The sequence below is a fragment of the Stegastes partitus genome, unplaced genomic scaffold, assembly GCF_000690725.1.
Source record: "Stegastes partitus isolate 25-593 unplaced genomic scaffold, Stegastes_partitus-1.0.2 Scaffold558, whole genome shotgun sequence".
Lineage (NCBI taxonomy): Eukaryota > Metazoa > Chordata > Actinopteri > Pomacentridae > Stegastes > Stegastes partitus.
Genome location: NW_007578289.1, coordinates 24,085 through 45,475, shown reverse-complemented (window position 1 = coordinate 45,475; position 21,391 = coordinate 24,085). Strand labels below are relative to the sequence as shown.

General features: G+C 41.8%; 2 protein-coding genes across 3 annotated transcripts in view; both read left to right on the top strand.

Moving 5' to 3' along the window:
* The first annotated feature begins 1,045 nt into the window (after positions 1 to 1,045).
* On the top strand, positions 1,046 to 10,617 carry LOC103362135 (suppressor of tumorigenicity 14 protein homolog). The gene is made up of 15 exons (XM_008288407.1): positions 1,046 to 1,175; positions 1,379 to 1,447; positions 2,731 to 2,950; positions 3,117 to 3,259; positions 4,324 to 4,421; positions 4,586 to 4,695; positions 4,815 to 4,948; positions 5,157 to 5,261; positions 6,735 to 6,845; positions 6,933 to 7,046; positions 7,569 to 7,688; positions 7,769 to 7,952; positions 8,029 to 8,300; positions 8,494 to 8,630; positions 10,234 to 10,617. Exons 1-15 carry the CDS (start codon positions 1,046 to 1,048, stop codon positions 10,399 to 10,401), a joined length of 2,115 nt encoding a protein of 704 aa, XP_008286629.1. The 3' UTR covers positions 10,402 to 10,617.
* A 2,902-nt stretch (positions 10,618 to 13,519) lies between these two features.
* Positions 13,520 to 21,391, top strand: part of LOC103362136 (vascular endothelial growth factor receptor 1-like) — a 31,843-nt gene continuing 23,971 nt past the window's right edge. For both annotated transcript variants that reach the window (XM_008288408.1, XM_008288409.1), the window contains exons 1-4: positions 13,520 to 13,799; positions 16,504 to 16,600; positions 17,909 to 18,114; positions 19,830 to 19,954. In XM_008288408.1, the coding sequence (XP_008286630.1) occupies positions 13,742 to 13,799; positions 16,504 to 16,600; positions 17,909 to 18,114; positions 19,830 to 19,954 (486 nt within the window). In that variant the 5' untranslated portion in view covers positions 13,520 to 13,741. The remainder of the gene's footprint in view (positions 13,800 to 16,503; positions 16,601 to 17,908; positions 18,115 to 19,829; positions 19,955 to 21,391) is intronic.

The window sequence follows — 21,391 nt, the reverse complement described above, 5'->3', positions numbered from 1 at the left end:
GAGCTGGGCACAGTGTGTGTGCGAGTTCCCGAGACCCCCAGGGACAGGGCCCTTTCAGGGCCGAGGACAAGCCCAGCATTTGTGAGCCTAGTAAGGCCCAGGCAGCAAGAGTGAGAGGAAGAGCAGGCCTTCAATAAAAACATTGTCTGTGTAGCTTTCACACAATCAGCCACTCTGTGCGCTATACACGACAGAGAGCAGGAGAACCTCTGTTTGATGCCGGGGTTAAGAGGGAGAGACAGGGCAGTAGGGCAAGCTGGGATGACAGAAGGACGGGGAGCTAGACTGAGATACAAGAAGGGGAATTTGGACTTTTGGAGCGAAATGTCAGGTGCATGGCTGTAGTGCTTCGTGTAGATATAGTAAATTGATAGGTGGGAATTCCCAGGACTCTGCAGCAGCACAGTTTAATAACCCTGTAATAGGCCGTGAGGGTGAGTTAGCAGGCTTGTTAAGTGGTCAAAGTATCTTTGTGGCCATCTGTTCATTAAAGAACAGGTGAACTCAAGGCCAGCAGCCCATACCACCCAGGGTCCTACCTCGACACAGCCGGCAGGTAGACGCACAATGGAGCTCTGTGCTGCTCAAAGTCAACATACACACATGCAGAGTCTGACACACACACACACACACAAGAACAATGCTTTTGTTGAACTCTGGCTGCACGTGTAGCCAGGTGTGTTTATGTGTCGCCTAAATGGGGAAGGTGACCTCACGTGGACTTCTGTGATGTCACATTTACAGTGTGTGTGTTTTTACCTCTTTGTGTTTTTTTTAAAAAACAGTTCTCAGAGCTCTACGAGTCCTCTCCATGGAGCTCGTACTACCTGCGCTCAGGAATTACTGCCTTCAGGTATGCTGCACTAAAATCAAACCTACTACGAATAATGATGCACTGGGTAGTACGAAGACTATGCATGACAGCACTGAGACATCCGTTGCCCTGCAGAATAGCAGCATTATGAACCCTTTGTGTGACAGTGAAGGAGCAGAAGGGCTCAATGTCTTCTACTGGAGTAAATTCTCTGCCCCGGATGATGTTGCCATGGAACTCCAGAGGTCCAGCCCAGAGAGGCTGCAGCGACGGCTCCCCGGCAGCAACAAGGTGCAGCGAGACAGCCGCAACGAGCAGCGCTACTTCATGGAGCAAGATGACGACACGCTCCACCTACTGGGTACAGGCTGGTTGGCTCACACACAGGACTGTACTGCAAATGCTCATCACAGCAGAGTAGTTCAAATAGAAGAAATTAAAAAATGTAGTGAACAGCTAATCCTTGTTTTAATTGATGTTTTTTCAGTTTGTACTAAATTTAAAGAGTGTTTTGATTTCTGCTGTGTGTGCATGCAGGTTTGGACCCTGACGACTTTGAAGCAGAAGAGAAATCAGACAAAATTAAAAATCCAAATAATATCCAGAGTGGGAAATGGCAGCTGGGCTTCCAAGGTGAGAAGAGTTGTCGTCTAACTTTGCACTGATAGACTTTAAAGAGCAACTTTCGAGTTTATAAAAAAAAAAAAGAATTATGGAAGCCAACAGTTATTTTGACTCTTGTGAGGATGAAAATGTATATTCATGTGTATATGATGGACAACAGCCTTATAATTATGAGCCTGCCAGGCATCAAAGAGACCAGAGGAAAGAGAAGATAAGAGGAAAGACTGTGTTACATCTCAGTGCTGCCAAGTTTGCACATATCACATATCAGGATATAACACAGCTAGTATTGGTTGTTTAACAACATTGTCTAACATGAATCAGACAGAGGTGGGTGAGAGCTGACTCATTTTGAAGTTTGAAAATATAAAAAAAGACTTAAAGACTCTAAGTCTTAAATACTTAAAGTGCAGAGTTCCGTTTCTAAGCGTTGCTACCACAGTGCTAGCACCAAAAACGGCTGCTGATGGTGGACCGGAAGCAGCTGTGTGTATTGAAGGAATCACAACAGCGATCAGCCTCACACAGTCCAGACTTAGACATGTCAGAACTCCATCATATCTCCAGGAACATAATTGTGCTGTCTAAAATAAGCACCGCACACAACAGTGTTTTGCAGCACTGATGCACCTAAACACTAATTCAACATGATGAAAAATTGTGAAGTGCAAAGAGATTAGCAAAAACTTTCTAAATCATCACCTACACCGACTACTGCACAGTGTGCTGAGGAACACTATCCCCTTATTTGATGTGATGTGAGGTGTTGGGGGGAAATAAAGTGTAAGTGCAATGCTCACTGTATGACTGTATACATCTGAAACTCCCCATCAGTCAGTTAGAAATGAAGAAGCCTGAAGCTCCAAGGATGCTCAAAATATCTACTTCTTCATCTAAATTTCTGCCTTTATGGCTCATAAAACATGTAAAATCATTGTATAAACTTCTCAAACAATCCTAATCAAAGTAAGGGAACAAGTATAAATGCAACATAATCAACCTGCAAGTTGCTCTGTAAGTCAAAACTTTGTCTTGGTCTTGATAACTTCTGTTTGTATTGCAGCTTTTGGAACACCCATGTCGATTTGTCTCATCTTTTGTATTATAGTCCATTGCTAAGTTGTTGACTAGTCTGTCTTGTTAAATCTCGTAAGACTAATTGAAAGTACATTTGTCTTAATGGATAGCAAATTAAAAAATTATAGTTTGGCTGCACTTTTTGTTGTTTTTTTTTTCCACTAATTTGTTGCCTGTATAACACACACAGTAATTCCATCATCTCTTCTGTCTAGCGATGTCCTTTGACCTCTACGCCAAATATGGGAACAACCGCACCCTGAGCCTCGTGAGTCCCAAGAAGCCATACTACCAGTGGCGCCTCCGTGTGCCGTCGGGTCACGTGGTTCGACTGGTCGTCCTCACCCTTCACGGCGCCACACCGGGAAGCTGCACCGCCCACAAGCTCTCTGCCTATGACTTCTTGCTTCCTCTGCAGAACAAGATAATTGCCAGGTTAACACATTTTATTCATTCATTTATGTGTGGTGTTACTTTGAAAACATCTGCGCTATCACACGTGTACTTGTGGTAGAAACTGGATTTCTGTTTTAACAAAAGGAGAATTTTTGAGGTAATTTGTGTTCTAATGGTGTCCCCTTGATGCTCGTGCTTGTTTCAGGTGGTGTGGTCTGCCATTGTCGGGCTCTTCTCCGGTCATGAAGCTGACATCCTCTGGCAATGTGATGTTGGTCACCTTCTCTTTCAGCAGACAGAGGGATGGAGCAATCTTCAAAGCTTACTTCCAGGCCATCCCGAAAGCCGGTTAGAGTGCTCTCACAAACACACCAAACCATATACGACTCCATCTTGCAATACAAAGCTTGTTTATGTTAATGTTGTTTGATTAGCATAATGTACACACATTGTAAAAAACATATAGAAATAATTTATCTGCATGTTTAACTACATGTTTACTGGAAAAAAACAACAACAACAAAACAGGCCAATTCTGTAAATAACATCCACAGTAGAAATCTTTGTTTTCACAAATGGTAATATATAATGTGTTCTTTGATAAAGTGTCACCATAAAATTATGCTTTTTTAAAAATGGTTTTATTTTCTGTATTTAAATCAGAAAGAAATCCATATTTTACAAATATTTATATTATATAATATTATTTGAAAGAAAAGTTGAACATATTAGAGATTGAAAAATGGTAACTAATCCTTTAAACTGTTATTTTAGAGATTTTTTATGTTTTGTTAAATTTATGATAATATCTAGTAAAATCATTGAAAAAAGTATTAGACTACATGTTGACTTTGAAAAATAAAAAAACGTTATGTTATGTTATATTATTTATTTATTTAAAACAGTTTGTTCTTTTACAATGTGTTACCATGAAATGACACTATTTTTACTGTACATAAATCAGAAGAGACGTCCTTATTTTACAGGTATTTGTGGCTACTTTATAATGCATTTTTTCCAGACTGTTACTTTACAGATTTTCACTGTTTTATTAAGTTACAAATAATACATAGCAAAATCACAGAAATAATTATTTATTTACATGTTGACTGTCACAGATATCAAAAGTCTGTATTTTAATAATAATTTGTTGTTTTACAATGTGACTGTAAAATTCCAGTTTTGCTATATTTAAATCAGCCACAGATGTCATACTTTTACAGATATTTGCAGCATTTTTCAGTTTTGTTTTGTTGGGGTGTTTTTTTCAGTTTTTTTTAACATTACATTATTTCACCGTTTTTAATGTTTTGTTTGAGGTTTTTTTATGGGGTTTTTGCAGCGTATAGTAGACGTTGCTTTGGTATTGTGTTATTCTGTACCCTTATCTGTGTCATCATCTCCCCCTGCAGGTTGTGGAGGCTCAATTTCCTCCTGGAACGGCTCTATTTCCTCACCCTACTACCCCTCCTATTATCCTCCTAACATAGACTGCACTTGGACCCTACGGGTGAGCTCCATGTTTCGGTGTTTTTCCACACTTTGAGTGTGTTTCTGTGTCTGTTTAATACAAAAACCAAAAACAGGCGGATAGGAAGTGAGTGAATCATCTCTTTGTCATGTTGCTGGTCCACATTCCAGCATCTGAACTCCTTCTTTTGTTACCTTTATCAGGTGCCGTTGCCAGGATACTTGATCTCCATGACGATCGTGACGATGGACATTCAGGATTCCCCGTCATCAGACGGCTGTGAGAAAGACTGGCTGGACATTGGAGGGGTGAAGTGAGTTGTGAATGTGAACTGTGTTGCAACAGGATAACATTTCCTCCTGTTTTAAGAAGTGGTTTGATAAAGTTCATGTGTTTTTGTGAGGCCTTATTTTTGTGCTCCTTTGTATGTAGACTTTGTAATCCGGTGTCAGACAGCAGCAAGAAGCGGGTCTACTCCTCTCCTCTGTCCCTCCACTTCCACTCTGATGAATCTCTCACTCACAAGGGCTTCTACTTGTTATACCGAGCCTTCTCTCCAGAGGGCAGTAAGTAAAATGTGATGCTTCCACTCTACTGTGGCTGTTTGTAAGAACAGCAACTCAGTTAGAGGCAACAAATATCAGTAGTTTACAGTAGAATAGCTAGGCTGATGAGACTTGGTCAGATCTGTTGGTCTTTGTTGCTTTATTGAACCAAACTTTAAAAGTCAAGTACTGTAATATCAGAGTACATTTCCTTGCTGTCCATCTCCAGCTTGTCCTCGACAGTTTCGCTGTGGAGATGGTCGCTGTATCCCTCTGAGGAAGGTGTGTGATGGAGTCAAGGACTGCTCAGACGGACGGGACGAGGCTAAATGCTGTAAGTCTTGTTGCCTCAGCGCCGTACGCTATCTTTAATTGTACCCCAGACCAAAGTGCAGCAGCTTACTCAGGCCTTAAAGGCTCTGCGTTGGCTCCCCGTTGATTTTACGGTTCTTTCTAAAATGTTGCTTTTAGTTTTTAAATCTCTTATCGAACTATCCATCCATCCATTATCTATACACCGCTTAATCCTCACTAGGGTCATGGGGGGGCTGGAGTCTATCCCAGCTGTCTTAGGGTGAAGGCAGGGGACACCCTGGACAGGTCACCAGTCTATCTCAGGGCTACACTTAGAGACAGACAACCAAGCACACTCACATTCACACCTACGGACAATTTGGAATCACCAATTAACCTCAACATGTTTTTGGACTGTGTGGGAGGAAGCCGGAGAACCTGGAGAGAACCCACGCTGCACGGGGAGAACATGCAAACTCCACGCAGAAAGATCCCGGTGCCCCCACCGGGACGCGAACCAGCGACCTTCTTGCTGCGAGACAACAGTGCTAACTAACTGCGCCACCTTGCAGCCCCTTATCAAACTAAATCTTGATTATTTATCTGTTCTGTTGGTTGCTTTTGCTTCTTCTAGATGCCTATGAGCCTCAATGTCTCTTGAATGCTCCCTAGAATAGAACTAAGACATACAGAAGTGGCTAGAAGTAGAGAGAACTCAAATGTATTTGTGCAGTATAGGTTATAATGCCATTAATGATCTTTACAAAAAACAAAAACATTAAGGGTGCAGAATTTTTCATTTTTTTACAGAATCTTGTCAGAGCAAGTGTTTTTTGAGGGGGGTACATTTTTAAGCACATAGAATAAAATGATTTGATGAAATATCCTGATTTTACACTTTTACAGTCCAATAAAGTGCTACGTGACAGATGACTACTATGAGGTCCACTGAAAGGTTGAAAATCAGAAAATTCTTTTTGTTTTCGCAGCTTCTGGGGTCATTTTAGCAAAAGATAGCATGTCTTTCATACCCACAAGCAGGTCTTGGATTTCAGAGGGTTGATGGATTCTTTTCTCCAACTTTGTCTTTTCTTAAATGTTCCCCAGAGTACAACACACAGACTATTCTGTTATAATCGATCCCCACCTCTGTCATAATCATCCAGGAGTTGTTAGCACATCAGATTCAGTAGAAAGCTTGTGTTTTCCGGTGGTTAAATTTAATTTCATGTAATACTGATAATGGACTTATTTATTGCTTTTATGGATCTTAGTGTTGTTTTGTATTTTACTGTCTGAGGTTTAATTCTTAATACTTGTGTATGGTGTGGTTTTTTTTCTCTTACTTTTATTAGTGTAAAACATTTTGAGTTACGTTCGCTGCATGAACTGTGCTATACAATTGTTGTATTACTGAAACTGAACCACTGGCTTGCATTGTAGTTACAGACACAAACCTTGTGCTAGTCTCACAGGCGTATGGTTTTTGTGTTTTTTTGTGTAAACCACGTAGCATCCTGCAGGCCGGGTGAAGTGCTGTGTGGGAATGGTCAGTGCAAACCTCAGAGCAGCCAGTGTTTCAGTCAGAGCATCTGTCCAGACAGCAGTGAGGAGGGCACCTGTGGTGAGTAGACCTGCTGCTGCTCCACTAACACATACATTTACTGTGTTCGTTTTAATTATCTGTTTTGTGTGCTGCTTTGGTTTTCAGGAGGAAAATGCTACCACGTTTGTCCTAACAAGGTGTGTTTGCCGAAGTCTTCAGTGTGTGATGGGGTCATTGACTGCAAAGACCGCAGTGACGAACTCAACTGCACCAGAGCATGTGAGCATTCACCATGTTGCTGTTACTAGACTGACTACCCGGTTGAAAAGTGCTTTTGTTACAATATTATTATTAACCCTGAGAACAAAAATGAAGACTCTGCATCTAAAGCGTCATCCTGAGATTACAAATTCTAATTTTAAATCAGCAACGTTTAGTCAAAAAGTCCCCGAATTTTTTCCAAGTGACTGGAGGTTGCGTCTGAATCCCTAGTGGCTTCATGGTTGTGCTGAGGAGCGCAGTTTCATTTTGAGATAAAGAGTGGTTTTGATGCAATATCCTGATACTAAGGTTACATTCTGATGCATTGGCAAGTCACAGATGAGTACTTCAAGGACTATCGGAGGGTTAAAAAGTCAATGATTCCCTCTGTTTTTACAGTTTCTGATCAATTTTGTAATATTTTAAAGACAACATGCTTTTTAAACCTGCCGTTAGGTGTTGGGCTTCAGAAGGTTCATGTGTATTTTATTAAGCGTTTTTGGATTCTTTTTTTCCAATTATATCTGTCATACTCTTTAGATCTGAAAGGCTGCTCCTCGTCCTCCTACAAATGTGCCAATGGAAAGTGTGTGGGTAAGGTGAACCCTGAGTGTGATGGAGTGAAAGACTGCTATGACGGCTCCGATGAACTGCGCTGTGGTGAGTATTCACCCGTCAGACTTCATGATTCGGTACTGGACTACATGAAGGACCTCTCATGCTTCTCCTGTGTCTCCCAGGCTGTGGCACCAGGCCCAGGAAGAGGACTAAGATAGTGGGAGGGTCTGATGCCGTGGCGGGGTCGTGGCCCTGGCAGGTCAGCCTCCAGATGGATCGCTACGGCCACGTCTGTGGAGCCACGCTGGTCTCTAACCGCTGGCTCATCTCTGCAGCTCACTGTTTCCAGGACTCAGATGCCATCAAGTACGACAGACACCGACAGCCTCACCTTGATAGTTAGTGTGTGTGTGTCCTGTATTCATGCACGGTGTGTCTACAGATACTCAGATGCTCGTGCATGGCGAGCTTACATGGGGATGCGTGTGATGACCACGGGGACCAGCGGAGCGGCCACCAGACTGATCCGCCGGATCCTCCTCCACCCGCAGTACGACCAGTTCACCTCCGACTACGACATCGCCCTTCTCGAGATGAGCGCGCCCGTTTTCTTCAATGACCTGGTGCAGCCTGTGTGCGTCCCTGCATCCTCGCACTCTTTCACCACAGGGACAAGCTGCTATGTCACAGGCTGGGGGGTTCTGATGGAGGATGGTAAGAAAACAGAACATACACTTAAAGTATGTTTCAGTTCACAATTCTTCTGTTTTATTTGCATGAAGATCAGGTTAACAATATTGCCAAAGCATCAAGGATGGTGTAATCCCAATTCAAATATAATCTCTTAAATGGAATAGAGTCTCTCTTGCAGACATCACAGTGTGTTTTCTTTTTGTGTCAATTGTAGGTGAATTGGCGTCTCGCTTGCAAGAGGCCTCAGTGAAGATCATCAACAGAAACACCTGTAACAAGCTCTATGACGACGCCGTCACTCCCAGGATGCTGTGTGCTGGGAACCTGCAGGGAGGTGTGGATGCCTGCCAGGTGAGAGGATGCAGTGGTAAAGTTTATAGAGAAATACGTGATATACTCACTTCTGTGGTTGTTGAGAAATGCTATCATGTACCTTTTAGTCATAACCAAAAAATGCATGATCTTTGAGCTAGATTTGCTGTTTTTTCCATGTGTCCCAGACTTCCTGTGTAAACCACAGCAGAGCATGTTTGCAACAAGAAAAAGTCGTTTCATTGTTCATTATGCTCTCCTTTTATGCCTTCTGTATGCATTTTGAAGGTACAGCTACACAGCACACTGAACGCACTTCGAGTGTAAAATTAAATTTCGACCACAAATTAAATGATGGTTGCTACAAATCAGAAAATGACGTATAATACACTAAATGTATTGCAGTGTATTGACAAAGAAACTGGATTCACTTAAGTAGATTAGTTTTTAGATTAGTTAGATAATAATGCTACCCTGCATATTAGGAAGAAAAGTATCTCCAGTACTGATAATCAAGCCTCCATAGGGAGTCCTGAGTCACAAAGTAAACGTCACTTACTTTTACTCAGGATGTTGTATAAAGGCTATTCAGACAGAACCACCCTGGTAACTTTCCCAAAAAAATGCAACGATCTTACAAGGGTGGGGCACAGTAACAGACAGGCATGCACAACCGGTATACTTTGACTTGTGTGTAGCAATAGGGAAATGTCCAAACACATCACAGAACACAAAAGGCAGTTTCTGTGCCAAAACCACAAAATACCTTCATCCTTTACTTTGCTCTGTATTTTCAAATCTGTAACAAACTGAAATGTCCATAACAATAAAACTTTTCTGTGATAAAAACAGACTGTCACAGGTCAGATGAATAAGACTCACCAATAATGAATGTCATCTGGGTTTTGACAAAAAACAATAAGAAGAGCTGAAGTTCAGTTTGTTGCTTCCAATTGTTTTCGTTGGAGTCTTTCCTCTGAGTTTAAGTACCTGCAGCATCGAACAACAGCAGGATGCATTTGAATGTCTCCAAAGAGAGACAGCTGTTCACATTTATGCAAGTGAAACAACTGCAGAAACTTAGTTGAGTATAAAGTATTAATGAAAAAAAGACTTGGATATTATACATCACTAGATGTCTAATCTCTGTCTGAATGAAGCAATGAGCAGCATGAATGCAAAAGTGATCTATGTCTGAATGATCGAATGTCGTCACTTTAACAGATTAATGAAGCCAGCAATGTTTCACATCCCATCTCTGAGAACGTTTTAGCAGCAAATTGGCCTGAAACAGCTACTAACTTGTAGTCGTAGACTTCATAGTGTGTATATAAAGATATACCTTTAAAAAGACGCCATGCACTAACAGTGATATTTGGAAAGTAGACCAAGTGTGGCTGCTTTAGCAAAAACATGCTCAAGTGAAGCCAACAGCCCAAGTTTTCTACACCAGTTCTGTCACTGAAACCTGATGTTATGAAAAATCAGTTCAGCTGCTCTGGAAATATTTTGAAATGATATCATGTTTTTCTACAATCCACAGTTAAATAAATAATCAACAAATTACAAAACTGGCCATTGCTTCCTTTCTAAGCTCTCACTGCCTAAAAGTTCACCGCTGTGTGTGTGTGTGTGTCCTCAGGGTGACTCAGGAGGTCCGCTGGTGTGTCTGGAGCGCGGCCGGCGGTGGTTCCTGGCCGGGATCGTGAGCTGGGGCGAAGGCTGCGCGAGGCAGAACCGCCCGGGCGTCTACACACAGGTGGTCAAGTTCACTGACTGGATTCATCAGCAGACCAAAGGACAGGTGTGACTGAACATCACACTCACATGAACAAAGTGACAGACTTAACACACAGGACGAAGCTTTGAGGTCTGACGTTCGTCTTCAGACTGTTGTCGTGACTTCTTGACAACGCATTCGGTCAGTTTTTCAGGAGTGTGTACCAAGGCAACGGGCCAGCGGAAGCAACATTGCAGCTCTGAACCACCGGGCTTCCTTATAATCTGCAAACAGCGGCTATGTTGACATGCACAAAACAAATTCAGCTCTTAAACTAGTTAATGTATTAACTAGGTTTTGGGTTGTTGCATGTCCATGGTATTTAGTATTTGGTTGAAATTACACAAGATGCTGCCACATAAAAACACTGTTAGTATTTGGGTTTAGCAAAATATGTTGGATACAATATGCTGAAACACATTATCTTATGTCTGTATTAAAAAATAAGAAAATGGAAAACCAAGTTATTACAAATACCACCAATATATTGGTACACAAAGATGTCACTGATCACCAACTTATTTCTATTTTCTATGTTCTTCACTATATATATTCAATGTATTTTTTTTTTATAGCAGCAATTACTAAAAGTAAATGATGTCTTCTTATAGCTAAAAGCACAAACATAAATCCAAATGGAAACCTTGGTTAACCCTCTGAACCCCAAAACCCGCCGGCGGGTTTTAAAAACATGTTATCTTTAAGGCAGTCACCAAAACAACAGAATATTTCAGAGCTAGAAACTGTAAAAACTGAAAAGTAATCACCAGCTTTTCATGTTTCTGCTAGTTCTTGAAGAAATCAAGAGTGGTTCCAAACCAACCTTAAAGATTGATCAAGCTGTCAGTCACTCGGCTCAACCAACAGTCCTGTGACAAAAAAATTTTAAAATTCAGGGACTTTTCAGCTGAACTGCAGACACTGTTTCCATAGAGCAGAGAGGAGACTAATTCAAATTGTAAATGGTGCAACAACTATAGTACGGAGAGTCACCTTTGGTTTTTTTTCTTTTTCCAAGTATTGATATCACCCGTGGGTACAAAAATTGTACATGTTGATTCCCAGGTTTTCTAAATGTTCATAAACTAAATCGTAAAAGAAATTCAACCTGACATCATGACTTTGTTACACAGTGCAAGAAGCATTTTTGTGCTTCCAGCAGTGTTGGTGCTGTTTCCATAGAGTTGCAGGACTTTATATTGCAGTGAAAAATCGAACCCACAGTGAGTAAAAATGTGATAACAGCCAGAAATGCCCACAGAAAGTGCTTGGGGTTCAGGGGATTAAACTGGTCTGCTTTCAGGACACATAAAGACTTATTACTTAATTGATCTGTCAGCTCCTGTTGTGCTCCGTCAGAACTGTACTGGATTCCTCTCTGCATTCTCAAAAACCTGGCACTTAGACCACAATGCAACTCTGCAATATGACGGTAGCCGCTGATGTAGCCTCATGCCTGGACGCAGAGCAGGGATGTGGTCCAGTAAACTCCCTTCTTCCTGTGTGTTTATTTTCAAAGTAACATCATTTGAGGCAAGCGATCAGATCCCGTGTGGCTCCCTCTGCAACCACAGATACGAGCTGTCGTATCACCAACAGCTGCAAACAGGCTTTAATGCCAAAATCAACAGAGTTACCGTTTAGGTTTTCTTGTAGCAGTCAGACAGGCCTCCTAAAACTACAGACATCAGGCTTCAGAGCAGATCTGACGTGGAACCATTAGCCAGATTATCTCGTGCATGTAAATGTAGCCAATTACTTCCCGTTTTCACTCATGTTTCTGCTCCCATTGTTCATTGCAGAGATAAACCACACGTGGTGCTGCTTGCCAACAAAAATTCAATCAGCCGTTTTATTGAATGTGGAAAAAGTTCTCTCCCCAAAAAAAGAAAACACGTTTTTGCCCTTATCTACATCCGTCTGTGTACTGTATACTTCTGTGTGTGTTCACAACTCACTTCACGAGTTCAAGAGTTGTTTTTGTACTGTATGTGTATGTATGTGCATTTGTATATCATGAGTTTTTCAGAGTCATAGCCGTATGTTCATTATATTCTGGAATTGTAGAGAAGCGAACAATCCCTCGATAGGAGGTGCATTTTCAGTTTTACTGTGATTTAATTTATCTTTATGGTGCCTGCTTTGTACTTTATGTTCCATGAAAAGGCTTCCTCTTGAAACCACGATGCAGTTTGTTGTGTAAGGAGAAAAAAATCTGATAACTAGGAGAGACTCTTACCAATCTTTTCCATGCAGACACTTGAGCTTCTTTTTTTTCCCCTAATGTTCTACCTTTTCATTCAGAGCTCACATCTCCACCCAGTGGCCAGTCTGTACGATCGCCTCTTTTACTGTATCTCCTGAAGGAATGCTCACGTCCTTGCACCTTACACCCAAAGAATTTAAGAACACTGCAGTTTGCATCATTGTTAAATAATGTCAGATTATTTGCCTTTATATTAAAGACATCATCACCATTGCAACACCTTTCAGCTTCTTTTTTCTGAGCGAAACTCTTCCCCCCCTTCTTACTAATAATGTCGAAGTGAAATTTGATATATTTTTTTAATCTGTGCCACAACTTTAACTTCGGGATGGAAAATCTGTTGCGTGGTCCTTCGGTTGTAAATGATATGAGGAACTTGCACTGAAGTGAATTTTTGGACATGCTCTTGCAAGGAGACTTTTTTTTTCTTTCTTTGTTTTACCAGTTTGATAAACAGCACACCCCGTTCACCCCGGTGCCTACGTGCTGGTTATCTCGGATTACCTTCCAGTGTACAAGTGGACAAGATGTCCACAAAGAGCTGACATGAACCACCCTCTTCCCTAGCTGATGGTGCGTAATTGTTATCCACTGAAAACAGGATTGCAGATTCTTGGTTACAAAAGGGTGATTCAAAGTGACACGTAAGGTAAGAAAGTCTTTAGGAAATAGAACTATTTCTGATATTACAACGTTTTCTCATCATCATCATCATCATCATCATCTTACTGGCACTGGGCAGTCCTGAAAAAAGTAATTCCTGTTACGCGCCTTGGGTGTGTCAGTGGAAGTAACGGAAGCCCTCTATCCGGTGACAGCGCTGTGGGAACTGTATAAATCCGCGCCACTATCCAAAAGGATGGGGAAAAGTTGCACTGGAGTTCAAGCGTGGTGTCCTGTTGCGTGATCTCCCTCAGCCAACCTCAGGAAACCGGCGCGTCCACACTCACTGACCATCAGCTCCGAGCGCAACAGTCCGCTGCGCCGCGCTGAGTTTGTGGTCTGTTCCAGGGGGAGAAGAAAACAAAAAAAAACAACAGCAGGAATAAAACTTCGTTCATGTTTCATATTTGAGAGCCGCTTGCTGCATCGGAGTCACCAGACATGATGAATTTTATTCTCATCTGCCTGCTATGTGGATTGTATGGTGTTCTTGGAAAAGGTGAGTTTACTTTTGTCTGTGAAGATTTTCAATCAGTCAGCTTGTTGGTGCAGAGCTTACTCACTTATGTATGTATATATTTATATAGGCCTAATGCTCCTGTAAGGCTTTTTACTTCACAGCACCACACAATTTTTAACAATTTCGTTTAGACGTTTTAAACTGAAGAGAAAACCTTTATAGCGAAAACGGCATTTTACGCACGGTTTTACTATTTATTAGTTTATGTCACGTAAACTTGAGGGTCATATGTCGCCCTCTAAAAAGAAAGACATTTCCACAATCAAGGCAGAAAAGAAAAACGCACAAACATCCTCTGTTTTTGTGGTAGCCTGCGGCACACCAATTATCGAGCCATCGGTGTGACTGCGCGTTTGAAGCCGCTCGGCTTGTAAACCTCAATTGGCGCAGTGTGCATTGAGGGAGATAAGCGCGGTGCAGCGGGAGTGTTGTTTGGATAACGCGGACCTCTGTGGTCCGGCTCCTTGTGCGTTTGGCCCCTGCTGAATGGACACACGCAGGGCGTTATTTCCTGAGACTGATGAGTTTGTCAAATGGAAGCTCTGATATAAATGAACGAGGGGTCATGAACAAGCGAAGGAAAATATCCAGTGAGCAGGAACCGGGGTTAATCTGTGCTTATGACTAAAACAGTCGGCAGGTTGCTTTCGTGCGCTCCAGAACTCTGGGATGTTATTGGAAGTGATTTAAGGGGTAAACGCTGATGTTTCTGTATCCTGCAAAATGAAATTATGCGTAAAAGTTCGGAGCTTGATATGCGGAAAATATTTGTGCACACATCAGTTCACAGTCAGTCCCTTCATCAGGTCTCTTTACTCTTTAATGTGTTGGCAACACGTTTTGCAAGTGCGTCGGAATTCAAGTCACAGCTTGTATTGTGATGACTTCATATGGAATATTTTTTTATCTTAAAAAAAAATGTTATAAAGCAAACGACACCTGTTTTTTACTCCTGACTGATCAAATCGGCAAAAGGACCGATTGAATTCGTAGATATATTTTTTTCGCAGTGAGCGCAGAAATGAATTTAATCTACAAATAATTTCAATCAAATCAAATCAAATGGTCATCATAATGATTAATGAATAACTGGATGTTCAGAATGGCATACATCATCACATAATCATAGATATTTCTCATATTATACGTTTATATTCGCGTGTATCTCTTAGTTGCTGATAATAAAACGTGTTATTTAATATTATTCGGTTTATTAAAGTAAGTAGTAACATCTATTTGAATAAATTTTTCAGAAAAAAAGAACATTTATTCATAATTACTTTATAAAAATAAAAATGCAAAACTTTGACTGACATCAGCACATTTAAACTGGGCTCACCATGTAGACTGATTCTCTAAAAGGATTTCATCTCCAAACTGGGTGCAATGATTTGAATGTCAGCACAAAAAAGCTCTTAAGAAGCACATTTGTTCAGAGTTCAACATCATATTTGGATGAGTTTTGTGTTTCTGTCCTTTACCAGTGGCACCAAAAACATTTTCACTGTTTCTGGTGTTTGTCTTGGATTTGAGTCGGTTAAAAGACATTTTCTCATGCATGGAGTCAGAGTGAAACCTGCCACAGTAATTCCATATCGTGGACATTTTTCTTTGGTTCTAGTTTGGACTGTGAGGCTCAGAATTCCCCCCAAAAAAGAACTTTCCCTTTAGCTGAAGTGAAGTAGCAGGAAAGCGGTGCCAATGAGGCGTTTAAGCAGCTTGTTGAAAAGGCCCAGGGATTCTGGACTTCCCCTCCGTCTTGCCTGCCATGTGTGTGTTTGTTGCCTCCTCACACTCTGTGAAACCCAAGGAAATAGTAAAGGAAGTGCTAGCAGAGTGAGTAATACTAGATCTGCTCAATGGGGCATCCACTGGGAACAATGATGCTGACAATGAAAGGTAATAATGGATTTAAGTGATAAATTTGCTAACTGCCTTACCAGTTATTTAAGAGCACACGGAGCAGCCAGGCGGTTGTGTTTTGACCTGCTTGTTGGACACTCTGTGAGGAGCAGTCAGAGTGAAGGACGGACTTCCCTGAATGATGTTTCCGCTGTTGTTGAGAGGAAGGAAGGGCGGACAGACAACCGTCTTTATCTCTCATTAATAAACCTCAGCGATGAAGTGGAGAAATGCCTTTATTTGATAAACAAGAGGGACACTGCTTACGCATTTCCACTCGAGTTGTCGAGTGGTCCGAGCGAGGAGATGTGAGGAGGGTCACAGATACTGTGGCCTGGATGGAGGACGTGCTGTGGAGGTGGGGATCGACAAGTGTGGTTCTGCACTCAGTCCGGTTTGGTCCGGTTTGTCATTGGCATACCTTAAAGGAAGTGTCAAAAGTATTTCTGGGTTGTAAAGTGTTTTCGCTTCCAGGATTTCCTCTTAAAGTGTTCTACAGAACATAGAGATGCGGATTGTGCATTTCCCCAAACAAATGTCAATTTGTCACATCACCTGAATCAAACATAAATGCGAGGATATCTCCAACACTTTGCCATCCAAAACCATCCTAGTTCTTCTAAGCTGACGTTGACCTCTGACCTTTCTGCAGAGGTCCATATGTTGATGAATAAAGCCTTAAACTTAGAATTACTAAACTCATGCTGATGTTTTTAGCCCACTCAGTCAGTGATGGGCTCTTCTTGTCCACTGCATCCTCATTTCTCTCCAACCTCTGCAGATAAAGATCAAAAGGGGAAGTTCAGCGTCCCTCTCCTGGATGTGAAAACTCAGCATCTGGTCCTGAACATCAACCAGACTCTGCTGCTCAGCTGCAGGTGAGTTTCAGGTAGATCAGAGCCAGAAAACCCCAGTTTGAGCAGAACAAGCTGATGTGGGTTCATTTTGGGGTTCATGAGATTTTGGGGCCAGTAAAGTGATGTTTACAAATCATTCCAAGCTTCATAATTGTAAATCACCCTTTGGTAACCTGTAAAGTAAATATAACTTGTGCATGTGTCGAAAGCATTTGGTTGACTCTGACTTTGTGACAATCCTGTTAGATTCAGGTGTAAAGACAAAATTCTGGAGTTTTCTGCTTTGAATCTGTGAATTTTCTCCAGAGCGCCTATTCCTCCACAAATCTTTTCTACATGTGCACAAACTGTCTTATGCAGATAATTTCATAGGTTGACGAAGGTTGGTTTACATCAAATTGTGGAAATATTTGTGAGCGTTACTTTAGAAGCTGCTGAAAAAAAAAGCTTAGGCGTCTCAACTGACAATTTATCATGACTGTAATGTATCTTGGTGGTAACTTTGACAATGATTTTCTATCAATATTAAAATATGAAGACTTAAAGAGACATGTTTGGAGGCTGTCCCATCCAGGTGCACACTATTGGCACAAAAATGAAGAAGCATGACTGATATCTGGAAATCAAGGAAAACATACCGGCAAACATACCTCTGTTTAAGCCTTAATATCTCAACATATAAATATATTTTAATGATTGGCAAAGTCACCATCAACATGTTAACTACAATTAAAAAGCAATTTAGTTACTTTGTGGGAGATAAATTAACATTTTTCCAATTAAACTGTATAATTAGATTTTTACTCTGATTTTGCTTCCAACAGCTTGAAAATAAATGCCACGTTTTCCATTATAATGATTATGCAAGATAAGAACTTTGTTTCTCTCTCTTTTTTAAACGTTTTTATTGCCTAAAAATATATTTTTTTTATTTAATTGATATAAATAGCAGTTAGCCACTGCTTTTCTATTCTTTTCTGCAGAGAAATTACAGAAATTGTCATTACAGTTGTTCAAGATAAACTTTTTCCCTTTCATTTGTTTTTATTTTTTTTGAAGTTTTACACACAAATTCTAACAAAATCCAAAAATAAACTAAAACAGAAGGAGTTTCTTTAAAAAAAAAATTTTTTTTTAAAGCCATATTTTTTTCTTAAGGTCACTTTGCAATTTTAAATCTCTTGAACGCTAAAGAGCTTCCGTTCTTCCACCCACCCAGCCCAATATGGTAAAGCAATCATGAGATAAAGAAATGCCGTTCCTGTGATGTAAACTGAATAATGCAGAGATTGCTAATCAAGCGCTCCGCTCACTGTTGCTGCTGACCAGGGGTCGCTGGCAGCTGTCATGGGCGTTCCCAGCAGGCTTGGCCAGAGATCAGGTGGAAGTGGACGAAACTCGCTGTGGGAGGACAAGCCAACAGTACTGCAGCCGTCTGAGAGTCCGCCACAGCCAGACCCAGCACACCGGCCTGTTCCGCTGCCGGTACCAGCACAGAACCCAGAAACAAGCTTCTATCTATGTTTATGTTACAGGTAAGACACTGCTGCTGAGGTCTGGGTGATCTCTGTTCCTGCTCTGGCCCACTCGCTGTGAAGCCCCTCACTCCTTCATCCCGCCGTGCTTATTGTTCATATCCTCAGGTTAAACAGGATGTGGTGGGTGCTAAATACAGACCAATGCCAGAGAACCAATTATATCTAAACACTGTTTGTCCCAACAACACATCCTTCTAGATGACTCTGGCACAGTTTCACCCTCCTCCTTCCCTGCCTCTCCTTTCTCATCCCAGGCCTACCTCCCCTGCTGTCTATATATAAATCTTTTTTTTTACTTTCGTTTACGTGCTACCTCGAGGCCAGGAATAGCCCAGCTGCTGAAAGGCTCAGGCCCGGGCAGAGTTTCCCAGGGCATCAGCCTTATCTGCTCGGCTCAGCCTTGCTTGAAGCATCCTGTGCTTGGGGGAGGAGGGGAAGGGCTCGAAGGGGGTGTGCTGGGAGGGGATGTCGCTGTGTCTCTACAAGGTGGCGGCAGGGAGGTGTGGGGAAGTGTGTGTATGTGTATGTGTGTGTGTGTGTGTGTGTGTGGAGCTGAGAGGGATAAGATGAAGGCCAGTGGTTCAGTGGTATCCAGGGGCAGAGGAGGCTCGATGTCTGCTCCTCCCTGTCCTGCAGAGTGACGCTGCTCAGTCTGAGCTATGTGAGGCACCGAGCTGGGCTGGAGGCCAGGGTTACAGGGCAGGCTACTGTTTGGCCAACAGGACCGTCGGGGGCCATCAATCGCTCAGGTCACCATGTCCATTAAGAGTCAGACTTGGCCTGCAGCTCCGCTGCCTCCCTTGTTGCCTCCCTCCCTGAGTCCTCTATTAGGAATCAAAGCAAGAGAAGGAAGCCTTCAGTCTACTAGTCCTTGGGGTACTTTTGTTCGAATGTTCAGAGATTTGCTTTCCTTGAATAACACCCTATGGTAACAAACAATACAGTGAGCAACACCCACACCTTTGAATGGCACAGAACTATTACAGTAGGAGAAAGCACAGAGGAGCCGTTTGATTGCTTCTAAACAATCTGTGTTTATTGTTGACTGCAGGCAGTCATTTGCTGAATGGGTTTTCAGTGAATGGGTGTGGAGGATAGTGTATGTTTAGGAGTGTGTGTCTGTTTGTTTTTGTTTGTTGTTGAGATTGATACTTGGAAGTGTTTGTATGTGAGTCATTGGGTTTGTGTGTTTGTGTAAAGAGGCGGGCGATTGTTTTTTTCCTTGTATTTCTGAGAATGCGTGGTTTTTAAGGTTCAGTTCACACAGAAATGAGCAAAGAAAACGTTTCATTTTCTCTTTCTGTTAAGGGCTAAACGTTCATTGTGAATGGGGAGGTTGACTTTTACTGTAGTGCAGATGTGAGAAAATCTCAGTTGATAAAATATTGATACACTCCTCCAGCTTGCATTTAATTCTGGGGCTGAATTAAGAGCAGTAAAGTAAAAGTGCAGCAGCAGCAGTGCTGCAGCAACCCATTTGGCACTTTAATTATTCACACTTTGTTTCACCTTTCACTTTACAAATAGTAGTTTAGGCAAATGCAAATACACACAGGAGAAATGTTTTCTGTTATTTCAGTGAACTGGCCCTTTAAACTCCTCTATTTTTCTCCTCATACGTGTAAGAAAGAAAGCATTTTCATTCATGCATTGAAGTTCCATGCTTATTATCTGCACCATATGTGTCCCTGACCGCAGTGTTTGGGTTTCAGACAGCCAGCAGCCATTTGTGGAACATCCAGGTATGAGCCCAGGTGTGTTGTACATGAAGGAAAAGCAGCCGCTGGTCATCCCCTGCAGGGTCACCAACCCCAACATCACCACCACACTGGTCAAGGTCAGTGCTGGAAATATGAGCAACGTGACAGTTTGAGTGTCTTTTAAATCATGTTTTATGTGCAGAGATCTGCTCTGCATCTTGATCTGCACATGCTGTAAACGGATCCGCACACTCACGTCACACTCACGTCCTTCCCTGCTCGAACACCACTCACGTTCTGTGCACATCATTACTAGTGCCAGTTTTTTCCATCAGGCCACCCATATGCATACAATGCACCGTCCAGTTGTTTCTCCCCGTCCAGATCATTCGCCACATTGTTCTTATCTTGGCAACCATTACGCTGTGGCGTGTGTGTCCGTTTGTTTGTGTCCGTCTGCGGATATGTGTGAAAGTGTGTGCGGATGTGTTTGTGAGTGTCGGTGCTTGAGTGCTGAGTGAAGGGGAGAGCGGATAAAGTTACAAAGTGCAAAAAAGCAGCATTTTGCGCGCTCCCTGTCTGGCGTGTGTGCTTGTATAAGTGCATGTCACTGTATTCCCATTATTTGCCTGTTAATTAAACAGCACTGCCTGCTCACGTCTTTAACAAAACCACAGTGGTGCCATGTCCTTTACTGGCTTTTTCCGATCGAGCGAGGACCACTGCTGGCACTGTTTTTACCTCTGGAGACAGGACATGGAGTCTGGAGTGCCCCATTGGCTCCCGGCCAACAACACTTCCCACATCTAGCCCTCTACTTCTTGTAGTAGGAATAATGGATGCCAATTTCCCCCAACTGATGCTTTAAACAGCTGGCGAGCCTGGTGGAGGAAGCAGAGGTAGCTACTGTTGGGCCCAACAGATCAAAGTAGAGTCCATTCTCTTTAATCAGCAGTGCTGGTCATTAATACGATGGCTTGTGCGTCATTGTAGGAAACTTACATCTACAATAGAGTAGCTGTGCAAAATTGAGTCTGGTCTAGACAAGGAAGTGGAAGAATAATAAGTACGTGCTGCTTAAAATCCAGTTTTTCTCATTTATCTATTCTGTTTTGTGCATTTACAGTGCATCAAATGCACAAAACATAAAGAAAGAATGAAGTGAAGAGGAAAAGGGACACTTCAGCAATTTAGCGGTGCACTGCCATAGGGTTACAGATTAAAACAGAATTAGGGCAGTAGCAGAGAGTTCTGATAAAAGTTAAATGACAATGCAAACATACAAAACATTTGCAGGTATGTCTACCATCTACCTTTATTTGATTAATTTGCTAATATTTGGTAGTCAGTACAGCCAAGATTAGCCTTTAGTTTTGCAAGTATTTCGTGGTTAACCAAAATATTTAATAACTCTGATCTGACCTGATGATGCCACTGGATGGTCATTAGGTTATCACAATTATTAAAATTCCTCCTGAGGAGAACCAAATCTCATGTTAATCCATCCATCATCCATTGAGCATTTTATTCAAAATCACAAATATGACCTTGATAGAGGAGCTACATAGAAAGTC